The following is a 22,528-nucleotide window of genomic DNA, read 5'->3' on the forward strand; positions in this document are numbered from 1 at the left end:
ATTTTAGTTTTCTTCGATAGGAGACCTTGGAAAAGGTATCTAAGTCTTATTGTATTTATCCAGTCTGAAACTCTCTGATCAATACATTCTGTCTGTAGGCATTGGCGATGTGTTGAGCGGGGCAATCGGCAAAGGTGCTACAGATGCTGCAGCAAAAAGTGCTGCTGATCAGGCTATGGACATTGGGAAGAACCTGTTCAAGTGAGCCTGTATACTTTAAACATAACTTTCTCACTCATCACTGGACTCTAACTGGACCCGAAAAACCTGCATATTTTAAACTGTATATGGCAGCACTGAATGTTTCTCCAGAAGCTGTATGTTTTATGTCATCTTAAACCAAGCATATATTTAATATATTTGAGAATATATATGAAACAAGCTATGCATATATTTCTGTTTTCTCCACCTTTAAGATTTGTAAATTAAAAAAAAAATATAAAATCAGAATGCATTTCTATAAAATGCACACATTCATAAATATGCTTTAGTGAAAGTTATTTATAAATATTAGTCACACAAAGCCAATAAAACTGATGCTTAACATGATGGAAATAAAGAAGTTACGAGCTGTTCCAAAGTGGGAGATTGAGTTAGCTTACATGGTTAAGTGTTTTTCTTTTTTGAATGCTTGAAATGATTTCTGTATTATTGTCAAACATGATGTCATATTTTAAGATAAGACAAACCATGCTAATACCACAAAACATTACAGAATTAATAAAATCCATTACTACTACTTGTCCTTGTGTTTGTGCTGTTGTATCTCACTAAAATGATGTCAGTGCCTCGTGGATTTACTTCAGGAATTAATTTTGGCTAGTTAAAGCGGCGTTGAAAAAATAATAAAGAGGAAAACCTTATAAATGCACTACATAGTGCGTTCAAGTCACGTCTGATAGATCACGAGTTTAAAACACGAACGACAACTGATAGTTTACAAACAGGATACTGCGTCTTTTCTTAGAGCTACAATTAAATAGTTTTCATTTTCAATAAACTTAGCTAGGTTGCATGTACAAAATGGTAACCCTGGTGAAAAAAACAGCATATGCTGGTAGGTATGTTTTGATGCTGGAATGCTGGTTAGGTAGGTTTTGATGCTGGTTTAAGCTGGTCCTTTGCTGGTTCATGCTGGTCCTTGACCAGCAACATGACCAGCAAAAACCAGCAAAGGACCAGTTTAAACCAGCTAAGGACCAGCATAAACCAGCAAAGGACCATCTTAAACCAGCATTCCAGCATCAAAACATACCTACCAGCATATGCTGTTTTTTAATTTTCGTGTTGAAGAATAAGGTGGATAGCGATTCAGTTTACAGCACTTTCCTGAACTGAAAAAAAAAAAAAAAAAAACTATACAAAAACAAACCTGATGCACATCAGTAATTATTTTGTAGAAGTAGAGTTGAAAGACAAGAGAAATCTTTTAGAAAATCCTTTTTTATTATCACGAAGTGATTTATTCCGAAGAAAACATTTTTCTCTAAAGGTTTTGGTGAGAAAATGTCCAAAACAAAGTTTAAAAACAGTACCTACCTTAATTCTCTGCTTGCTAAAAAAAAAAACCCAAAACAAAAAAAAAACAGCTAAAACCAGCCTAAGCTGGTTGGTTGGCTTTAACTGGTTGTTTCAGCTGGTTTTCCAACCTGACCAGCTAAGAAAATGGCCAAACCCCCTCTAAAACTAGCCAACCAGCTTAGGCTGGTTTTAGCTGTTTTTTGTTTTGTTTTTTTTCAGCAGGGCTATCAGTTGTTTATCCTGCTTTTGTTGTTATAAGTTATAAGGGCATGGCAAAATGGCAATAGTGCATTTGCACTTACGATTTAGTTAAGATTAAATCTTAAGATTTGGTCAGTTACCTGGATGTGGCCATATTTCAGTAAAACTACCTTGGATGTAAACAACAGCATGGATCACGTTTAATGTACTACTGAATATGTTGTTCTGTTAATTTAATCTGTCTAAACCACATAAAACACATGTGAAAGCTGCTAAATCGTATAGAGAAGGACTTAGCAAGCAGGAAAGGGCGCAATATTTTGACAAAATAAAGATAATAGGTGGTAAAGATATGCATGAGCACTATCAATTAAGATATTACCCTAATATTTCACCTACCTGAATGGAAATAAGAACAAACACAAATGTTGTCAAGATTCTTGCCCTGGAAATCCTGGTTCGGTTTGGCCAACTCTTCTCCTCCATTTTTTATAACTTTTGGCAGTCTACACCAAATGTTTTTCCTGGTCTGACCAATTGGCACAGCCCAAAACATGACAATAATTACCCATTTATCAATAATCAGCTAAATATGCGAGTTTTGTTCAGTCCAGTGCCACCAATATGGCTAATCGATGACGCTTTTTGAAAACACTCTATAGTTATACCAGAGTAGTTACATCACTTAAAATCCACCCTTATTTAAATTCATTTTCAGTCTGAATTATGACATAGTGGGAATGGGAAAATGAACTACATAATAGGGATATATATTTACAAGAATGTGATACATTAGTGGCACTGAGGGGAAAAAATACAACAGAAAATAAATTACGATAATTTGTTTTATTCTCAACAAAAAAGGCAATACAAATTTCCAAAACATAGTTCCATATGTGGGTGCAGATAAGCTTGGCGAGCAACTTCAGCTCTCATTTAAGCGCGAGAGCCCCGGGTCCTCTAGGTTTATCAACTAGCAGATCTCTAAAAGTTAAGGGGTTTGAACTGCCTCAGATACAAAAAAAAAAATCTGTACCGAAATATACTGCACATTGCCAGCTAGAACTTTATTACATCTCTAGATCAAAACATTGAGATGATGAGAATCATGGCTGGGTTTCCCTTTGTGTGATCCACTACATGAACAAAAAATAATTCCTCTGAGTATAAAACTTCTGCTCACAGGTGTAAGGCATCTTTAACGCTCTTCATTACTGTAGCAACAACCATCTTTAAATGGTCTGCAAGAACGAACAATAAGAATAAAGTAAATAAAACCTACCAAGACAAAAACACACCAAGTTGAAGTAATATTTTGAGGTGAGAGGAAGCCGTGCCAACATGACAAAACAACATTGCGCTACAGATGTGTTTGAAGAGGATCACGTTAGCTTACCACAGACCAATACAAAAATCAGGGACAAACTAAACAAGTTACAACAATTATTGGCGCCAGTTTGTTTTGAGACTACGTCACATACAGCAAAGCAGTGAAAACTGCAGCCTCAAAACAGAATAAACCGCTTTAGAGTTCTTTCATTAGGACGGAGCTTCTGGGACATGACAGCATGACGGTGTTATAATAGAGGAAACAGGGGTTAGGCTAATGTAAACTCTGATATGTTAAAAAGGTTGTAGAGGGGGACTGGGAGGTTGATGGACGTTTTTGTCTTCTTTCTGCAAAGGGAATTTTGTCATTTATGTAAAGGTCAGGCCAGCCTCATTGTACACTTTGAAGACCTTCTCGATGGCATTGACGTAAGCCGCCGTCCTCAAATCCAGGCCAAGGTTGTATTTGTTTGCCGTGCGCATAATTTGCTGCAAAGGGAAAATATAACTATGTGAATACAGGTTTGACTACAATAAAGCATGGAGGATAAACAGAAAGTGTGTCAATACACAAAAACGACATCTGTGCAATGGGTGAGGTGTTTTTTTCTTTGCATGATGCTCATACCACGCTAGACTCAAATCTGCCTGAAGCGAGGGCTGAACATTGTGGACGAGTTAAAATTATCTTCCAACTGTTTTATGACAAAACAACACTATAATTAAGCAGCTGAGGTGGAGTCAAGGGCGGATCCTGCTCTACCTGGTGTTGTTTTACAGACATGAGTGTGTGTCAGCCTTAATATTCAAATCTTTTCAATAATATTAAAAGAACGTACCCTGGCCGACCTCTCCATGGTGTAGGCAAGACCAGAGTGCACAATGTCCTTCTCTGACGCACCCTGCATGACAAAACACATCACATCAATGAACAAGCATGAAATGAGGGTTAAAAACTGCTGATCTTGGAGAGAACTTCAAAGCTTTGTTCACACAGTACATAAAACCAATTTGTTTTTTAATTCAGTTTAGAATAGACTGACTGCGCTGTCATTCTGTAAGCAATGAAATCTAGTCATTTTGAAGCGATAATTCACCCAAAAATGAAAATTACCCCATGATTTATTTACCCTCAAGCCATCCTAGGTGTATATGACTTTCTTCTTTTAGACGAATACAATGAGTTATATTAAATAACGTCCTGGCTCTTCCAAGCTTTATAATGGCGGTGAATGGCTGTTGAGATTTTGAAGCCCAGAAAAGTGCATCCTTCCATCATAAAAAGTACTCCACTTAACTTAGGGGGTTAATTAAGGCCTTCTGAAGCGAATCGATGCATTTGGATAAGAAAAATATCCATATTAAAAACTTTAAACTACACAACAACTACATCCTACATTATCCGCTGCAACGCAACTCAGTTAGCAAAAGCTAGATTACGGTTTATAAGGTTTTAAATATACCTATTTTTCTTACACAAATGCAGTGCTTCACTTTAGAAGGCCTTTACTAACCCCTGGATCCGCGTGGAGTACTTTTTATCACTTTTTTGTGTTTCAAAATCTCAACCACCATTCACCGCTATTGTAAAGCTTGGAAGAGCCAGGACATTTTTTAATATAGGTCCGATTGTATTCGTCTAAAAGAAGTAAGTCATACACACTTGGGATGGCTTGAGGGTGAGTAAATCATGAGGTAAATTTATTTTTGGGTGAACTATCTCTTTAAGCTCAGCATTTTTTTCCTGTTTTGCTGGCTAGAGTCACTAAATAAACTAGAAATGGTTATGCCAAAAAATTAAAAATCTGCTTAAAAAAATATACAATAAACAAAATACATTAACTAAATACAGTTGAGGTCAAAAGTTTAAATACACCTTGTAGAATCTGCAAAATGTGAATTATTTGACCAAAATAAGAGGGATCATACAAAATGCATGTTCTTTTTTAGTTAGCACTGACCTGATTTTTGTTACATAAAAGACATTTTACATATAGTCCACCAGAGAAAATAACTTACAAAAATTACCCCGTTCAAAAGTTTACATACACTTGATTCCTAATACTGTGTTGCTACATGAATGATCCACAGCTGTGTTTTTTGTTTAGTAATAGTTGTTCATGAGTCCCTTGTTTGTCCTGAACAGTTAAACTGCTTGCTGTTCTTCAGAAAAATCCTTCAGGTCCCACAAATTCTTCGGGATTTTTGTTTATTTTAACCTTTTTCAACAATGATTGTATGATTTTGAGATCCATATTTTCACACTGAGAACAACTGAGAGATTCATATGCAACACAAGGTTCAAATGCTCACTGATGCTTCAGAAGGAAACACAGTGCATTAAGAGGCAAGGGTGTACATTTTTGCACAGAATTAAGATGTGTACATTTTCCTTATTTTACCTAAATATCACTTTTTTTTTTTTTCATTTAGTACTGCCCTTCAGAAGCTACAGAAGATACTTACATGTTTTCACCCCCAGCTCTTCACACCAAAACACATAAAACATGGTTCAAATACACAAAAAAGTTGAAACACTAAAGAATTGGTGGGATCTGAAAGATTTTTCTGAAAAACAGCAGGCAGTTTAACTGTTCAGGACAAACAAGAGACTCATGTACAACTATCACTAAACAAAAAAACAACTATGGATCATTCAGCTTGTTCAAAACGCAGCTGCAAGAGTTGTTACTCATGCTAATAGATTTGCACATATAACGCAGATCTACACTGGTTACCAGTCTCTTTTAGAATTGATTATTAAAAACTAATAAAAGTATTTTAAGCTTTAAAATGGACAAGCACCTTTATATATTTCAGAGTGTCTAACCGAGTATATTCCAAATAGACCCTTAAGATCATCAGGCTCCACCTTGCTAAACATCCCAATGGCAAAATATAAGAAATATGGACAAGCAGCCTTTTGTTTTTATGCTCCTAAGACTTGGAACAAGCTGCCCATAAATATTCGTCAGGCCTCCTCCCTTAATATTTTTAAAAAGCAGTTAAAGACACTTTTATACTCTGGCTTTTAGTTAGGGCAGTGCTGATTTTGCATCGGAGAGATTTGCAGGGTATCTCCTGGCTGACATGGTGTATCTAGTGGTTGGCTGATCTGACATTGCTAGACCTTTTTTATTATTTTTATTATTTTCTATTTTTTTTTATTTTAAATTGCTGTCATTTGTTAAATTTGTATTATTCTTGTTCTTATTGCTGTTTTTTTTTTTATTGTTCTTTTTATTGTTTGTCTGCTCGCTGTAAAGCACTTTGAGCTACATACAAATGTATGAAAAGTGCTATATAAATAAAGTTTATTATTATTATTATTATTCAGGTAACAACACAGTATTAAGAATTAAGTGTATGTAAACTTTTGAAAGGGGTCATTTTTATAAATTCAATTATTCTCTGATGTGGACTATATGTCCATAATGTTTTTTTTTTATTTTTTTTTATGTGAAATATCTTATTCAGGTCAGCATTAATAAAAAATAACATGCATTTTGTATGATCCCTTTTATTTTGGTAAAATAATTAACATTTTGCAGATCTGCAAGGTGTATGTAAACTTTTGGCCTCAACTGTACATGCATAAAACAAAAAAAAAAATCAGATTTTATCAGTGTAGTCAACATCTGGTATATCAACATCAGCTAACAACATTCTTCTCAAACTATGATTCACAAAATTTACTTTCACTAAATATATGTGTACACACACACACACACACACACACACACACACACACAAACAAGGCAAAGACTGTAAACCATTACGGATACTTACAGCTACACGGGCCTGGAAATCAGCAGTGGGGACAATGGGGATGGGGCCACCCTGCTTTCCAAACTTCCTTTCAAGACTCTCTTGCACAGACACTGGACAAAAGAAAAAAAAATAAACAGATTGATTAATTATTCAAATAAAACTTAGACAGTTTTTAATGTTTATCATCTTAAACTTGAAGTTTGTCCTCCACTGATTTGTGTTAATAGGGACAACAAATCTGTACCACCACCACTCTGTAATGTTACTTCACTAAAACTGACATATCTCTTCAAAATCAGCTTCATTACTCTGGTTTCCATCTCATCTAATTATTGCAAATTAACATTAACAGATCCTTTTTTGAAGGGCTGGCAGGCTTTGACATCTGGATGTCAATTAAATTGGTGTCACAAAGGCAGAAAGACAAAGAGAAGCTGTGCCATGTGATCCAGCACATACAACACAATAGCAGGGGCGGTTCAAACCCTACTGTAAGAAACACTGTCACACCCTGCCGATCACAGCCTCGCATCAGGCCTGCCTGCATGCTAAGATTACGTGTCAAAAGGGAGGGAGTGATGCAAGGAAAGGGAAACAGGAAAAACAAGAACATACAGGTTGCCACCAAAGAACATTCTAAAGAGATAAAGATGCCTGCTGGCAGACAATAGCTTTGAATAATACAATGATGCCTGAAGTCTATTGATTTCATGCTGCTACTCTTTGAGTGACTAGACGCTGTAGAGCAGCTAAACACATACTCAGCAGGTGGTAGTTGGAGTCCCTCTCATATTTGAAGGTCAGACGACCGTAGCTGACGTGGTTTAGGTTCTTCAGCCACTCAAAGTAGGAGACTGTGACACCTCCAGCGTTCAGATACATGTCCTGCACATCAAGATATAAATCATTATTCCCATTTCTATTTTCCTAAAGCACAACAGAGTTTGAGTGAATGCTGTTCTCTTACTGGAATGACCATGATGTTCCTCTCTAAGAAGATCTTGTCTGCATCTGGTGTAGTGGGACCATTAGCACCTTCAGCGATAATCTGAATCAATAAAAAGGATATGTTCAGCATCGCTGAAGAGCATTTAAGCATAATAAGCACATCTGGATGATGCTGTTGGTGTCAGACCTTAGCTTTGATATTGTGAGCGTTCTTCCTGGTCAGCTGTTTCTCTCCAGCTGCAGGGATGAGGATATCACAATCAGCTTCCAGAATGTTTCCCTCATATGGCTGAGAGTTGGGGAAGCCCACAATGGTGCCGTGTTGCTAAAGAGAAAACACAAACATGTTTTGAAAAACAGTTTAAACACAAATAATGGCAAAACTCAGAGATTTAGAAAAGCAATTGTAAATGGATCCTTAACTGACCAGTTTGTAGTCCTCCAGCTCTTTGGGGTCCATGCCGTTGGGGTTCCAGATGCTGCCATCGATTTCAGCAATTCCAACACACTTGGCACCGTAACGGTGGAGGTAACGCATGGAATGCAGACCCACGTTACCGAAACCCTGCATGACAGGATAAGAAACTAGGATTAGTTGTGGTAAAAACAATCCTGTTTTTTTGTGGAAATGGCACCCCTGTGTGGTTTCCTTTAGTGTAGTCTAGCTATCAATGGTTCCCAAACGCAAACGGTGAACGTGATGTCACCAAGTACAATATGTTCCTGGATCAACATCCTTGTTGATCCTGGATCAACATTTCAATCAGCTAATCAGAATTAAGGATTAACTTTTCAGGAAATCTCAGTTTTAGGCTTATAATCAGAGATAGATTTTTCTAAACCCTTGCTAATCAGCTATCATTTCCCTCTCATATTAGGAATAAATTATGATTAGGGTTAGGTTTAGGGGTAAGGATTGGGTTAATTATTTTTAAATTATTTTTAAGTTAATTATTTTTTTCCTATATTTTTGGAGAGTAATGTTGATCCAGGAACATGTCTTACTTGGCAAAATCACGTTGACCGTTCTTAAACAGGCATGTTCAGCTTCCAAGAGAGCCTTTAGGATGACTAAAAAGTATTTAAATAAATAAATTACTATTTATATATTTATAAAAGAAATGGTGCCCAGTGTGGTTTGATTTAACATAGTCTAGATAGGAATAGTTTTCAAATAAGCTTCTCAAACTTTCAAGAGAGCCTTTAGGTTGACTAAAAAAAAAATATTTAAATGAATTAATTATTACTCATTTATTAAAAAAAGAAATGGCACCCCGTATGGTTTGATTAATGCTAGTCTAGATATGAATAGTTTTCAAATAAGCGTCTCAAATTTCCAATAGGGCCCTTAAGATGACTAAAAAGTATTTAAATGAATAAATTATTACTTAGTGTAGTCTAGCTATAAAAAGTTTTCAAATAAGCATCTCAAACTTTCAAGAGAGCCTTTAGGGTGACTAAAAAGTATTTAAATTAATTAAAAAGAAAGAAAGAAAGAAAGAAAGAAATTGCTCCCCCTTGTGGTTTGACTTAGCATAGTCTGGCTGTCAGTGAATCTCAAACAGACTCTTAAACTTCCAAGAGGGCCTAAAGACTAAAAAGTGTTTAAATTAATAAATTATTATTCATTCATTAAATAAGAAATGGCGCCCCCATGTGGTTGGATTTAACATGCAATTTTAATTTTAAAACAAGCATCTCGGGCTGTTAAGATGCCTTAAAAGTATTAATACATTTTTATTAATTTATTAAATATTAGAATTCAGACGACCATGATGGAACCTAAATTCTTACATCACATTACAATAATAAATAATCATAAATAAATATTTATTTTCCCCATCTTTGATAACTGTTGTTTTTAATTAAAGAACATACAGAACTCGAATCTTCTCACAAAAGGAATTGTGATTAATTAATTGAAAGTGTCACTTCAGCCAAAAATGTAAATTCTGGCATTAATTACTCACCCTCATGTTGTTCCCAACCTGTAAGAACTTCATTCATCTTCAGAACACAAGAATTAATATATATTAAGGATGTCCTTACTAACTTTCTGGGCCTTGGAACGTGTCAGTTGCATTGCTGTCTATCTAGGGTCAGAAAGTGCTTAGATTTTATAAAAAATATCTTCATTTGTGTTCTGAAGATGAATGACGGTCTTACAGGTTTGGAACAACATGAGAGTGAGTAAATAATGACAGAATTTACATTTTTGGGTAAACTAACATCAGTACTTATAAGAAAAGAGCTTTGAACAAAAGCATCTCTGTCATAATTACAACAGAAATACTGGAAATAGCTTATACTTGGAAGCCTATTTACCTCATCAACAGTATTTCTAGCAAGATGTCATGTCGAAAGGGAAATGCATATGGCTGCTCAGTGCTCACATTACAAAAGGACAAACGGGAAGCAGTCATACCAGCTCAGAATTATGTAACCCACTTCTCTCCTGAGGCTTTGTTTGATGCTAATGACTAGGCTATCTCTTTTCTGTGAGGCTCTGAATCCGTAACACGTGACATAACATCTTCTCTTGTCTTGTCGCTACACATGGCAGTAAATCTTTAGAAAGAAAATGTAATTTGTCAGGCGGTAATCCCAGAGCAACAGTCGATGAGAAGCCCTTCCCCCATAGTACGGGCTGCACTGATTGATTTTAAGAGTTTTGAGCACACTGTGATTAAGACTGAAATTCATTAGAACCCAAAGACTGCAACAAAACAACTCTAAATCTTAATCCTAGAGAATAAACCTGCAGGTTCATGGTAAAGTCAACAGATTTCACAGCTGTAAAGCAGAGCAGAGATTTGCTGTATTTGCAGTGGGATTCTTACAGCACGTGATTTAAAGGAACTGAGATGTACTTGATGCTGACATATGAATAACTCTTCCTTTTTGGTGTCAGCAAAGGTATATTCAGTCAGCAAATTATTTCAACCCAAAATGAAAACTGAAATCATTTAGTTACAAACTGGTACAAACTTTCTTATGTGCCACACAAAAAGCTTAATTTTTGTATAATATTAACAGTGCTTCTTTCCATAACGTGAAAACTAATTTTGGAAGTTATGCTGCTAAAATTACTAAGTAGTCCATATTAATTACTAAGACAATAAAACCTGTCATAAGGGTAATTTGTTGACACTGAGATTGAGATTTATAATATATAAGCTTTCCACTGATGTATGGTTTGTTAGGTTAGGATTTATTTGGCAGAGATACAACTATTTGGAAAAAATAAATATTGAGAAAATCACCTTTAAAGGAGCCCAAATGAAGTTCCTAGCAATGCATATTATTACTAATTAAAATTAAGTTTTGATAGATTTACTGTAAGTAAACTATCCTTATGATTTCTGGCAGAAAATAACAATCAATAATTTTGATCCATATTCTTGCCTATTGCTACAAATATACCCAACTGTTTTTGTGGCCCAGGGTCACATATTTAAAGTCTTCTGAAGTCATACAATAGCTTTATTCTTTTTTTTTTTTTTTTTTTTCCCCAAACATTCCGGATCACAATAGGGATATGCGATAACGACAAAAAAAATATATCTCGATATTTTCAGGAATTTTGCCAATAATGATAATCAGACGATATTTTGCAGAGCATGTTTCTGTGCAGGTTTATATTCTGTGCAGTGGTTAGTTTGCAAAAGTAACAGAAATGAACTTTTCCAAAAAGTTTAAAATAGGTCATTTTTACCTTAATGAGGCCATTTTTCCTAACCTAATTAAATGTATGCATCATCTTAAATAGTAAGACAATATAGGGCTGTTACCAATCAAATAAAATCAATGTCAATAAAATTTGTATTTGCAATGCAGAGGTAGCACAGAACCTGCATCTGAAGTGGCATTTAGAAGCATTCACACAAGCCCCTTTTACACAGCGCATTGATTCCCGAAAATTGCCGGAAAATTGACTGATTGATCCCAGAACCAATGGCGTAAAGCCTGTGTCATAGTGATGACTCCTCACTATCCGCACTGAACCGGAGATTGTTCGCCAGTTTAGTGGAACGGAACGTGTCACCCTACACGTCACATCCTAATGTCTTTACGTGTGTTGCTCAGAGAAGCAAAACAATTCTGCTGTGGCTTTGTTTTAAACTATTTTGACACCATTGACAAAATAGAGCAGCAGCAGGAATTGTGTCTAAAATATCAATATAAAAGTCAATAAATTGTAACTTTTTTACTGGACTATTTTATAAAATCAAGATCACATTTTCACTCATACTGATATTTGGATAAAAACGTCAGTCACTTTTGGTGTGATTTTAACTATGTCAGATTATTTTAATATAAAAGTCATGCAGGGACATTTTTGCACCCTTATCTTGAATTTTGGGGGAATTCTAAATCTATTTTAACAGACTAAATTACGCAATGAAATGTGTGTTTTTGTTTGGTTTTTGCTTTATACTCGACAACGTCAAATTGAAGATCGTTTAAAAATTACAATATTACCATAGACGATATATATCGCACACCCATAGGTCACAATAAGCTTTCATTGCATAAAAAAGAGCAGCATGAACATTCTGCTAAACATCTCCATTTCATATACTTCACTCCACCAGTGAAATTTTACTGTTATATAGAAAACTAAGGTCCAATCATTCAAATATAGTACGAAAACTAGTAAAAGTTTAGTCAAAAGTTAAATGTGTCAGCCAGACTCTGGTCTTTTATACCTGAATGATAAAGGTTTTGTCAGCAAATCCAGGGGTCAGGCCCAGTTTGCTCATGTAGGAGGCTTCATTGATGAAATTCTCAATGCCGTGGAAGACTCCACGACCAGTGGCTGAGATTCTGCCATGGATACCACCCTGGCTAATGGGTTTACCCGTCACACAGGCATGGGCATTGATGTCCTACAGAGAGAAAGAGAGACAAACAAACACAACAGAAAAATAGACCAATTAGTGTATTGTACTTTCAACTGCAGCAACACACACAAACATTTAAAAAAAAAAAAAAAAAACACAACAGCGTTAATATAGTCAACTACTATAAAACTAAAACCACAAAAAACATTGTTATCTGACATTAAATAAACAGTGACTGAAAAAATGAATTAATGCAGAACCATTAAAGAAACTGACTGTTATGGAAAACATGTTATTTTTATTTTTTTTTTTAATGAAACCTGTTCTGAATAAAAAACAGTGCTTGGTTCTCAACTCAACACTGGTTCTCTGTTTCTCATCCAAAAACACAAGCACTGGTCAGGGCTGTTTAGAGGGTAGGACGAGGACAACATGTGACACAGTAACAACCAGAGCTCTTGCATTGGTGTGAAGGGGTCTAGTGCTGTCATAGAGTACGTGAGAGGCGTCACACTCCAAGCGTAGCTTGCAAGCTTCTCCAAGGGCAGCTGCCATAGCCCTATTAAGTCAATGAATGAGGAAACAGCATCGAGACAAGAGACCTGTGCTCTACTCACAGATAACACACAACAGTGGCCAGGGCAGAAATTTGTTGCAGGGGATGGATAACACCTTAATAACATACTATATGTATTACAGCAACCTAAACCACATTATATGCATCATAATCAAACACCTGCTGGGCTGAGAAGATTAATCGAAGTATTCATTACTGCTGGACATGTCTGATAAGTTAAAGCTTATGCAGTGTTTCCCTCGACTGCACATCTGCTGAGACTGCAGTATTAGCAAAGAGTGATTATTGCCCTTTATAAACTCAACCGTATGATCACCCACTTATATCATCAATCATTTACTGCTCTCTTGTAGAACAGCGAGTTTCGCTTGTGTCCAAAACACACCAGCTTTGGGCCAAGCAACATTTTTTTATTTTAATTTTAATTTGTCAGCGACAGCTTGTTGTACCCATTTTTACATTTAGATCAACGTTATAGCTAACTAAAATTACAAAAAAATGTATTGTATGTTACATAACATGTTGCATTTTAAGGTCAGGTTGTTTTCCAGGGTGACATTGTGCTTGGACGTGACTGGACTCTTGTCTTCTCCAAACCTGACTTAGCAAAAATCTACCGTCCAAAGGATCCTTTCAGGATTAGTAAAGCTGGATGTTGTTTAACACAATCATTACCTTCCCATTTAAAAATATAAAAAAAAAAAAAAAAAAAAAAAAAAACGACCATTCTTTTGTTGCCATGGTGACAGTGCTAGTATTGCATTAGAGGATGATGTAATTATAATAATAGCCCTCTAGGAAGAATAACCCTGACCACAAGCACCACAGAGCACATAAAAAGAAACTCTGTATGATTTGGCCATTTTCATACACCAGTGACCCAGCTTCATTCTCTTTCTGTGCTAGTTAAAGCTGTCATGCAAAATCATATCACAAAAAGGAAAAACACTCTAAAATATGTACATATGTAATAAGAAAGCAAACTGGTTGCTGTTGTCCGTGCAAATGAAGCCTTGACATCCATTTATTAGGGCACAAAGGTAAACATTATACAGTGTGTCATATAGATAGCATTATACTACCAGAGATGGACAAACAAGGGGAGTACGGATGCTGATAAAGATGATGAAAGATTGACTTCTTACAGAAGACTCTAATCACTGTGAACTATTGTTTCTGAAATATTTATTGCTTAAATATCCTTTATGGTATACGTTAACCATTTAATTTGTTAAGGAGTTGACCGATATGTGTTTTTCAGGGTCAATGGCGATTACATATAACCGATATTTTGTCTGGTGCGAAAATGAAAATGAATGTCAAAATTAGGAATAACAAGGGCTCTGAAAAAAACTTTTATATGCTTTTAAATTATTTTCATCAGCAAATCGGTTTTGAAAATGACGATAACCATAAAAATCTTTAATATCGGTGCCGATAATCGGTCAAAGGGATAGTTCGCCCAAAAATAAAAATTAATTACTCCCGCTCGTGGCATTACAAACCTGTAAGACCTTTGTTCATCTTCAGAGCACAAATTAAGGTAATTTTGATGAAATCCAAGAGCAACTGACACGTTCAAGGCCAAGAAAGGTAGTGAGGACATTGATAAAATAGTCCATGTGACATCAGTGATTCAACTGTAATGTTACGACGCTACAGAAGTTTTCTTTGTGCGCAAAGAAAACAAAAATGATGACTTTACTTAACAATTTCTTCTCTTCTGTGTCAGTCTTCGACGCACATACACAAAAGTACAACAACGTTGTCTATGCAGGGTCAGAAAGCTCTTAATTTGTGTTCTGAAGTTGAACGAATGTCTTACATGTTTGGAACGACATGATTGTGAGTAATTAATGACTGAATTTTCATTTTTGGGTTAATTATCCCTTTAATCTACAGGTGATAAAAGGGAAAAACCTCAATGGGAGTTTTATCAGCATGGTTAATAATTTAATAAAGTGTTAGAAGAGACAGTTGCTTACAGTGTGGGCAATAGTGTTAGCATAGGTGTCAGCGATCCAGGACATTTCCCTCTCACCAGTGCTCATGTCTGGGGCAGGTACGTCAATGCCAGGTCCTGATTGGAAAGAATGTGGAAGGAGAGAAGAAAGAGATATTTTTACAATTTGTCAGCTGCAGTTGTGTTATGAAAGCAGACGATGGTAGTGTGACCAGGCATAGGGACCACTCCATGACAGGCACCAGTTAAGAACAACTTCAGGGAAAAGTCTTTAAAGAGGCTGAGAGATCTGAGTAGGCAGCTTGTGTTGTTTTCATGGAGAGCTGGAGTTTCAGTGCCCACGCTGACGCTGTGAGAGTGCACTGCCCTTCCCCCCCATACCAGCGCCAGCTGCTTTGGCCAGGAAAACAGGAAGGCATCCAGATAAACAGCTATGCAGGGAGCCTTGCTCCCTGAATACATTTCCAAAAACAGCTTCAAAGGGGGCAGGGAAGCACACAGCGGGAATCATTTTTGACAGCACCAAGGTACTGAAGCTCTTCCGGGTTAAAAGAGCACGGAAGCAAAGTTAATAAATCCATGAGGATTTCCTGATATCTCCAGAATTGCTGCAATGCACTGCAAAATGTATTTAGTTATTAAAATAATTCTCTTATGCTCACCAATGCTGCATTTAACTCATTAATAATGCAGGAGAGATTAATGAAATGTGAAAACATGGTCCTTCAGAAATCATTCTAATATGCTGATTTGGTGCATATTTATTTTTATCAGTGTTGAAAACAATCATGCTGCTTAATATTTTTTGCGAAAACATATTTGTCAGGATTATTTGATTAATATAAAGTTTAAAAGAACAGCATTTATTTGAAATAGACATTTTTGTGGGAAAAACAAAAACAAGAAATCTTACTAACCCAAACTTTTGGACTGTACTGTATATTGTGTTTCCAGAATTTTTCCAGAATGCCTTCATATAGGGGTCATGTGTGGTATTTCAAACAGTGTGGAAAAAAAAAGCACAAATTATTCAATAAACTCACCAATGAATCCCTTTTTGGCCAGCTCAATGGTGAATCTTCTTGTGATTTTCTCCAACTCATTATCCTGAAAAGCATTAAAAAAAAAGTGATTGCAAAAAAAAAAAATTCTCAAATTATATTTTTTGCCCCTTATAACAACCATAAAAGCAAAAAAAGAAGATCCATGTATGTCTGTCTTTAAAAGACTGCACTTTAAGCACCCTAAAGTCATTCCTCAGCAAAAACTGATAAAAAAAAAAAAAAAAAAAGAAACTCCTTCAAAACATTGTCAGATTTACTTTAAATGCAGTTGATAAAGAACAAGCTAAATGTCTAAATGTAAAGAAAGAAAGAAAGAGTACCACAAACTCTACACTAAACAAACAACAGGAAAGATCTACTGCTGCACATTAAAACATCTTTATATTGTGGACTCTTTATTCAGGACTTCAACCAATCAGAGAGCAAGCCCATTTAAAAGAGAAAGGAGGACTGATGGCATGAAATGCGTTTCCACTTCACTGAGCCCATGAAAAAGGCAAACAAAGCCCACAGACATAATAAAGAATTATTTAAGGAGTCTGTGTGCTAAGAGTCTAAACATGCGTGTTGCAGGGTACTTACAGAGTAATTCCTGGGGTTGATTTTCACTCCAGCTTTAGCTCCACCAAATGGCACATCTAGAAATAAGACAAATTATGTGTAATCTATGAGGATGAATAATCTTCTGAACTCTAATATAACTCAATGACTTACTTAAAACAATGTATTTGAGTGAAATATAAATCTAACATACAATCCAGCAATTTATCAAGTGCATAATTCACCAAAGCTTACCCACAACAGCACATTTGTACGTCATCAAGGAAGCCAAAGCTTTAACCTCATCCACAGATACATCCATGCTGTATCGGATACCTAAAAAGGAAAAGCAAAAGGGAAATGAAACTGGATGTAATCACAGCCATTACAATGAGTCAACTGGCTACCAAAACCTCGGCAGATCTTTCCTCTACTCACTAATGGGGATCAAACACAATGAGCTTAGACAGACACTCTTAAGCAATATAGACGTACAACGCAGTTTAGTAATAAACTAAGCATGTTTTAAGACTTTTACTTTTTTTTGCTAGTTCATGTTCACAGGACACAGGTCACTTTTTCCAGCTATGCAGCTAAAATTGCAGCTCAATGTGTGTGCTCTGGTCACGCTCCATTAGGACAGGTGCTACTGCTACCATCACTCCCTTCTAGAGAAGCTGGCGTCTAACATTGGTTTCCTAAAGCAAGCCACAGCACGTCTGTGACCTCAAAGGGCACAGACACTGCGTTTCTAACTAAGCATAATGTATATATGCTACACACACCTTAAGCAAACGATGTTTGTTTTCAATGACAAACTGTGTGTCCTATTGTGTAACAATAGATATATAATTGCAGAAATAGCTGCACAGCAATGAATGAATCATGCATGTAGATTTTAAACCTTTACCTGTGCAATCAAAAGGACACATTTAATAATACATAAAATTTTAAAAGGAAAGTACGCATTGTTCTGTACAACCTGGCAAAGCAAAGGTTATCTGAATGTCATGTGTACACTAGGACTCCTGTGCATTTGTGAGCATGTGTGTTTTGGGCTGGAGGCTGCAATGACTCAATGCCCAGTCAGCATGAATCTTGAACGAGTGTGTCTGTCTCTGACACACGCTTCCACGCGGCCTGGCAGATGCATCAATCGCTTTTACAATAAACGTAAATAACACTGGCATCCTGTACAAGCAGCAGGAAATTGGACTGGGAATCTGCAAATGAGGATGTCTGGTCCAAATGAGCGAAATTATGTGCTCTAATGTTTAATCATATTTAATATTTGTAATACAAGGCCAAAGTGGAATGAAACCACTGAACATGATGTCTTTTTCATTGCTGAAAAGGCAATAAGAAAATCAGCCCCCTCTGGGTGTCTTTTTGTCTGCGTTTAAAAGCCCACCAGCTGAACAGATGTGCTTTTTCCACTATAGCTGAAATGGTCTTTATTTATGCACACAGAGGGGAGGGAAAAACGACGCGAGGGAGATGGCGGGGGCTCTGGAGTGGAGGAATGACTCAGCATAGCTCACCTACTGTATCCGAAGGACGAAGGAAAAAAAACAAAAAAACAACCAGCACCTCCTTCGACTCCACCTAGCGAGCCAAATGCGCCCGAGCACAACCAGGACGTGCACTTCCTGCACAAGTCTGACTCATGCCATCTTTTCCATTACTCTTGCACATACAGAATACGCAGCAAAACATTTTTGCTGATCCGGTGATTCTGGTATTCACGTGCACGTCTAACAGATGATGAAATGCACAGAGCCATTAGCTGACAGTGTGTGATGACTAAATTGCTCTTGTACTTTGTAATGTGTACCTAATCTTGTCTATTACACATAGATAATGTCAATCACAGCACTTTTGTCCGTGATAGTCTTTGAGCCATAGAGAACAAGGGTCTGCATCGCATGAATGATTAAAGGGGCTGCAGCTTATGTCGGCCGTTTTGCACCAGAATATGCAAAAGCGAGAGTTTCTGATTGGCTGGTTTTCTGATTCATCATGATTGTGACATTTTGTGCCTGCTAATCTTTAAGCAAGACACTTTCCATTAAAAGGCAATATTTGAAGAGCTAGTTTATACATGATATTTGAAAAGTATGCACATTTGGAATTTGATCAATTTCATAAGTTTGCAAAGTGGCATTGGTTTGTGATGAGAAAATAATGCGTTAAAATAAAAGATTGTTGTATCGAGATGCTTATTAGCACTGGTCTTATCTACATCCGAGTGTAACGCCCCATGCAAAAAGATGGCAGGGACTTGGTTTTATGCAATACTTGTTGATTGCATTTTGAAATGTGGGCGTTGCATTCAAATATGGAGGCAGATGATCATGACCTTGAAGGGGTGGGAAGTAAAACATATGGAAGCATGAATTTTTCACTATAGCATCAAAAACATGCATTTAGAAAAAAAGACAGGGTTAAAAAAAAATGTATTTTTCTGCTGTTGAAGTTGTGGCCTTTCAGAATAAGGATTTTTACTGACTCACTGCAAGGCTTAAATAAACAAGACTGAAGAGTGAACGACAACTTTTTTCATACACAGCGGATTTTCTTGTCAAAGAGACCCTGTACTCTCTCAGAATTTCATATTGTTGCATGGCTGCAGTCAAATAAATATTCTTTAATGAGACAATCCAACCAAAATCAAACATTCTGTCATATTTACCAACCCAATCTCATGCCATTTTGTACATATTTTACAAGGTGGCTATTTTGTACAAATTTGTACAACCTCACTCGTACGAATTCTTAAAATTGCTGCTAAATCGTACGTATTTTACGACTTCCCCATTTCATATATATTTGTATGAATGACCAACCCCTAACCCCGCTTCTAAACCACTCACTGGGGTCTAGACGAATCGTACAAAATCTTACAAACTAGGTTGTACAAATGCGTACAAATTATCATGAGATATCACTGAATTTACGCACTTTCATGTTGTTCCAAACCTCTATGACTGTCTGATCATGTTTGTAAGCCAATAGTTTCGGTTCCAAACCATGAACAAAGAAACACTATGAAAGTCAGTGGGAACCGAAACATTTCTTACCAACATTATCCACAATATCTTTATGTTCCGCATAAGAATGAAAGTCACATAGATTCGAAACTACATGAGGGTGAGTAAATGATGACAGATTTAAATTTCTGCATGGACTACACCTTTAACTGATATGCTAACATTAGGCATTAGAACAAATACACACTGGTGAGTCTCCAAACGCTGTGATCAGAGTGGTCCTGTCACACAGATGACGAGCCAGAGGGCCTGAGATCCACCCCCATACCCACCCTTAAAACTCTCTCTCACGATACGTCACCCCACAAATCACCCACAATGCAGTGCCATGATGACATCTCCCCCTCCCACTCTGCACGGGCTCAATCTCGTGATGACCACTGCTTCTTAACATCTGCTGTTAAGAATGAATGTGATTCTGTGGGCCTCACATGATTTACAATGAGAGGATGTGCCCAACTATGGGTGTAAACCCCTTTCATTGAAGTATACATATATGTTGTTAAATCACAGAAAGTAAACAGGTATGGATATTTTCCCATTCCGATCACTTTTAATGGTTTTGATACATAATAGACTGTGTTTCAACCTCTGGCACCCAGGCAAATGTTCATTAACCTAACATGAATGAACCTTCTGAACCTAAATGAATAGCATGAATGGTCCTTTGTTTATTGAAAACACACAGTTTACTTGAGACAGCTTGTTGCCCTTGTTGCCATACGGGTGCAGTCAGTTGCATCTTAGTATAAACAGCTGAAACTGGGATGTTCACATTAATGACTAATAAAGATGTCAAGCAGGAAGGATATTCTGTAGATATCCAAAACCAAAAGTAACAAACCAAGTCACACAAAACTCTAAACCTGATTGTCTTAAGAGGGCTGATCGATTTTCCTCAATACATTTCTTTTGGAATACCAAGTTAATTTAAAAATGGACAAATACACACAGAAATATAAGAGTTTTCATTCAGTTTTTTCATCAATGATAAAATTTCATCTTAACTTAACATGTGCAACTGAATAATCTATTGCTATTTTTTTAGCAAAATGTAACAGTAATAATAATAATAAGAAGAAGAAGCACAAGCAAGAGTGGTGTTGTGCTGAATATCAGGCTGTGATTCAGCTATAGAGGTCTTCTGCAAAACTCTCATAATGTTGTGGAATACTTTATTGTATAAAATTAGAATTATGCATTGTTTTGTTGTTTTGGATTACGCTTTGCACTGAAAGCAGTTAATTTGACAAAAATCACTGACTTAGACTATTTTCATCTGACAAAAGCTTAGTTAAAAACTTAGTTGTAATTTCTTCATAATTAATTTGATTCGGCATGATATTGGACAGCAGATTTGAATGAAATCATAAAATCCATAAAAAATGGAAAACAGAATAAATTTAGATCAAATTCGGGGGGGATGTAATTCTTGCTTAAACTGTGTCTGACTTCTCTCCCCAGGTGATACATACACCTGTGCAGGTGCAAGGTGTGTCAAGGTGATTTATTATTTGCAGGGAAGCACTAGTCAAATCTATACAAATACCATGTTTAACGCCGTTCAAACATTATGAAATTAATAAAAGATAACACATTTAGATTTGTAAATCACTGTGTCAACAACTGTCAGCATGAATGTACTTACAACGCAAACCAAAACTGTGAAACCTCTTGTTGCGCGCAACTCATGCAAACTGATCTATTATTGCTTATTACTGCACGATATTAAAAACATGAATATCTCTTACCTCCTTTGCATGGAGTTCTGTGCTGGCTGTGTTGTGCCCGGTAACCCTCGATAACCTCCCATTCTCCGTTGTCTCTCTTGATGGGGAAGGACACGCTCAGGACATGGTTGCAGGGCTTGATGATCCTGAGGATCCCACGCACACGGTGTCTCTTCTGCTCCGGCGTCTCCCGGGTCTTCAGGTCCTCCACCAGCTTGTTTTCGACAATAGCAGCGCCGCGATCGAAGAAGCCCTCCACCATCCTGAAGAAGTTCGGGTCGTCTTCTTTGTCAGCGGCATCGCTGTAGTGACGCACCCTCAGCAAAGACGAGGAAGCCGGCAGAGCGGACTCGACGCATCCCGAGGCCAGAGCGTTACCCGCTCCGCGAGTCAGCAGCTCCCCAAAATACCGGTACATGGCGACAAGGGGCGTTGAAACTTACGGTACAATGGAGAAAGTAGAAATTAAAGGATGATGGGTTATCGACGAGGTGAAAAAGGGAAACGAAAAGGGGGGTAAGTGAACGAGACTACGGAAGCTCCGGAGCCTGCCTCGTTCAGTGTCAAAGTGACAGCGCTCATGCCGTCTCTCGCTTTAAAAGGCAGTGGCGTGTTTGGAGGAGTCGCGCAAGCAGACGGAAGGTCATTGCGTGTCAAGAGGGAGGAGGAAACACAAGCGCTACTTTTGAATCTCTTAATCTTTAAGCAATATATTACTAGAAACAGATTATTTATTCTATGATACTATTATAATTATTGGCATTAATCAAGATCACATACCACTAAAAACATAACTTTAATAATACATGTTTTCAGGGTTTTCAAAATGACTTTTTCAGTTAGAAACATTAATAAAAATGCATAAATTTTGTATCACTTGCAGTTTATAACTTAATAACTTACCCCTCGTTTCACAGAGAAGGCTTAAACCTAGTCCGAGCTGTTTCAAATGATGAAACCCTGCTGAAAAAAAATGGCTAAACTGGTTTT

At 36.8% G+C, this 22,528-nt stretch overlaps 1 protein-coding gene across 1 annotated transcript; it reads right to left on the reverse strand.

The window, feature by feature from the left end:
• Nucleotides 1-2,549: 2,549 nt before the first annotated feature.
• Nucleotides 2,550-22,129, reverse strand: glud1b (glutamate dehydrogenase 1b). Its single transcript, XM_051123933.1, has 13 exons — nucleotides 21,560-22,129; nucleotides 17,014-17,094; nucleotides 16,801-16,856; nucleotides 16,198-16,261; nucleotides 15,177-15,271; nucleotides 12,480-12,659; nucleotides 8,198-8,335; nucleotides 7,958-8,095; nucleotides 7,790-7,870; nucleotides 7,584-7,707; nucleotides 6,841-6,932; nucleotides 3,891-3,953; nucleotides 2,550-3,540 (listed from the first exon to the last, which is right to left on the reverse strand). Exons 1-13 carry the CDS (start codon nucleotides 21,954-21,956, stop codon nucleotides 3,421-3,423), a joined length of 1,629 nt encoding a protein of 542 aa, XP_050979890.1. The 5' UTR covers nucleotides 21,957-22,129; the 3' UTR covers nucleotides 2,550-3,420.
• Between the last annotated feature and the right edge of the window lie 399 nt (nucleotides 22,130-22,528).

Source organism: Labeo rohita, chromosome 12 (genome assembly GCF_022985175.1).
Source record: "Labeo rohita strain BAU-BD-2019 chromosome 12, IGBB_LRoh.1.0, whole genome shotgun sequence".
Lineage (NCBI taxonomy): Eukaryota > Metazoa > Chordata > Actinopteri > Cypriniformes > Cyprinidae > Labeo > Labeo rohita.

Coding starts and splice junctions, on each gene's coding strand:
- glud1b (XM_051123933.1), bottom strand. CDS start 21,956: ATGTACCGGTATTTTGGGGAGCTGCTGACTCGCGGAGCGGGTAACGCT. Junction 7,708..7,789: donor GGAACATCATGGTCATTCCA/GTAAGAGAACAG, acceptor CTTGATGTGCAG/GACATGTATCTGAACGCTGG. Junction 6,933..7,583: donor CTCCAACTACCACCTGCTGA/GTATGTGTTTAG, acceptor TCTTTTGTCCAG/TGTCTGTGCAAGAGAGTCTT.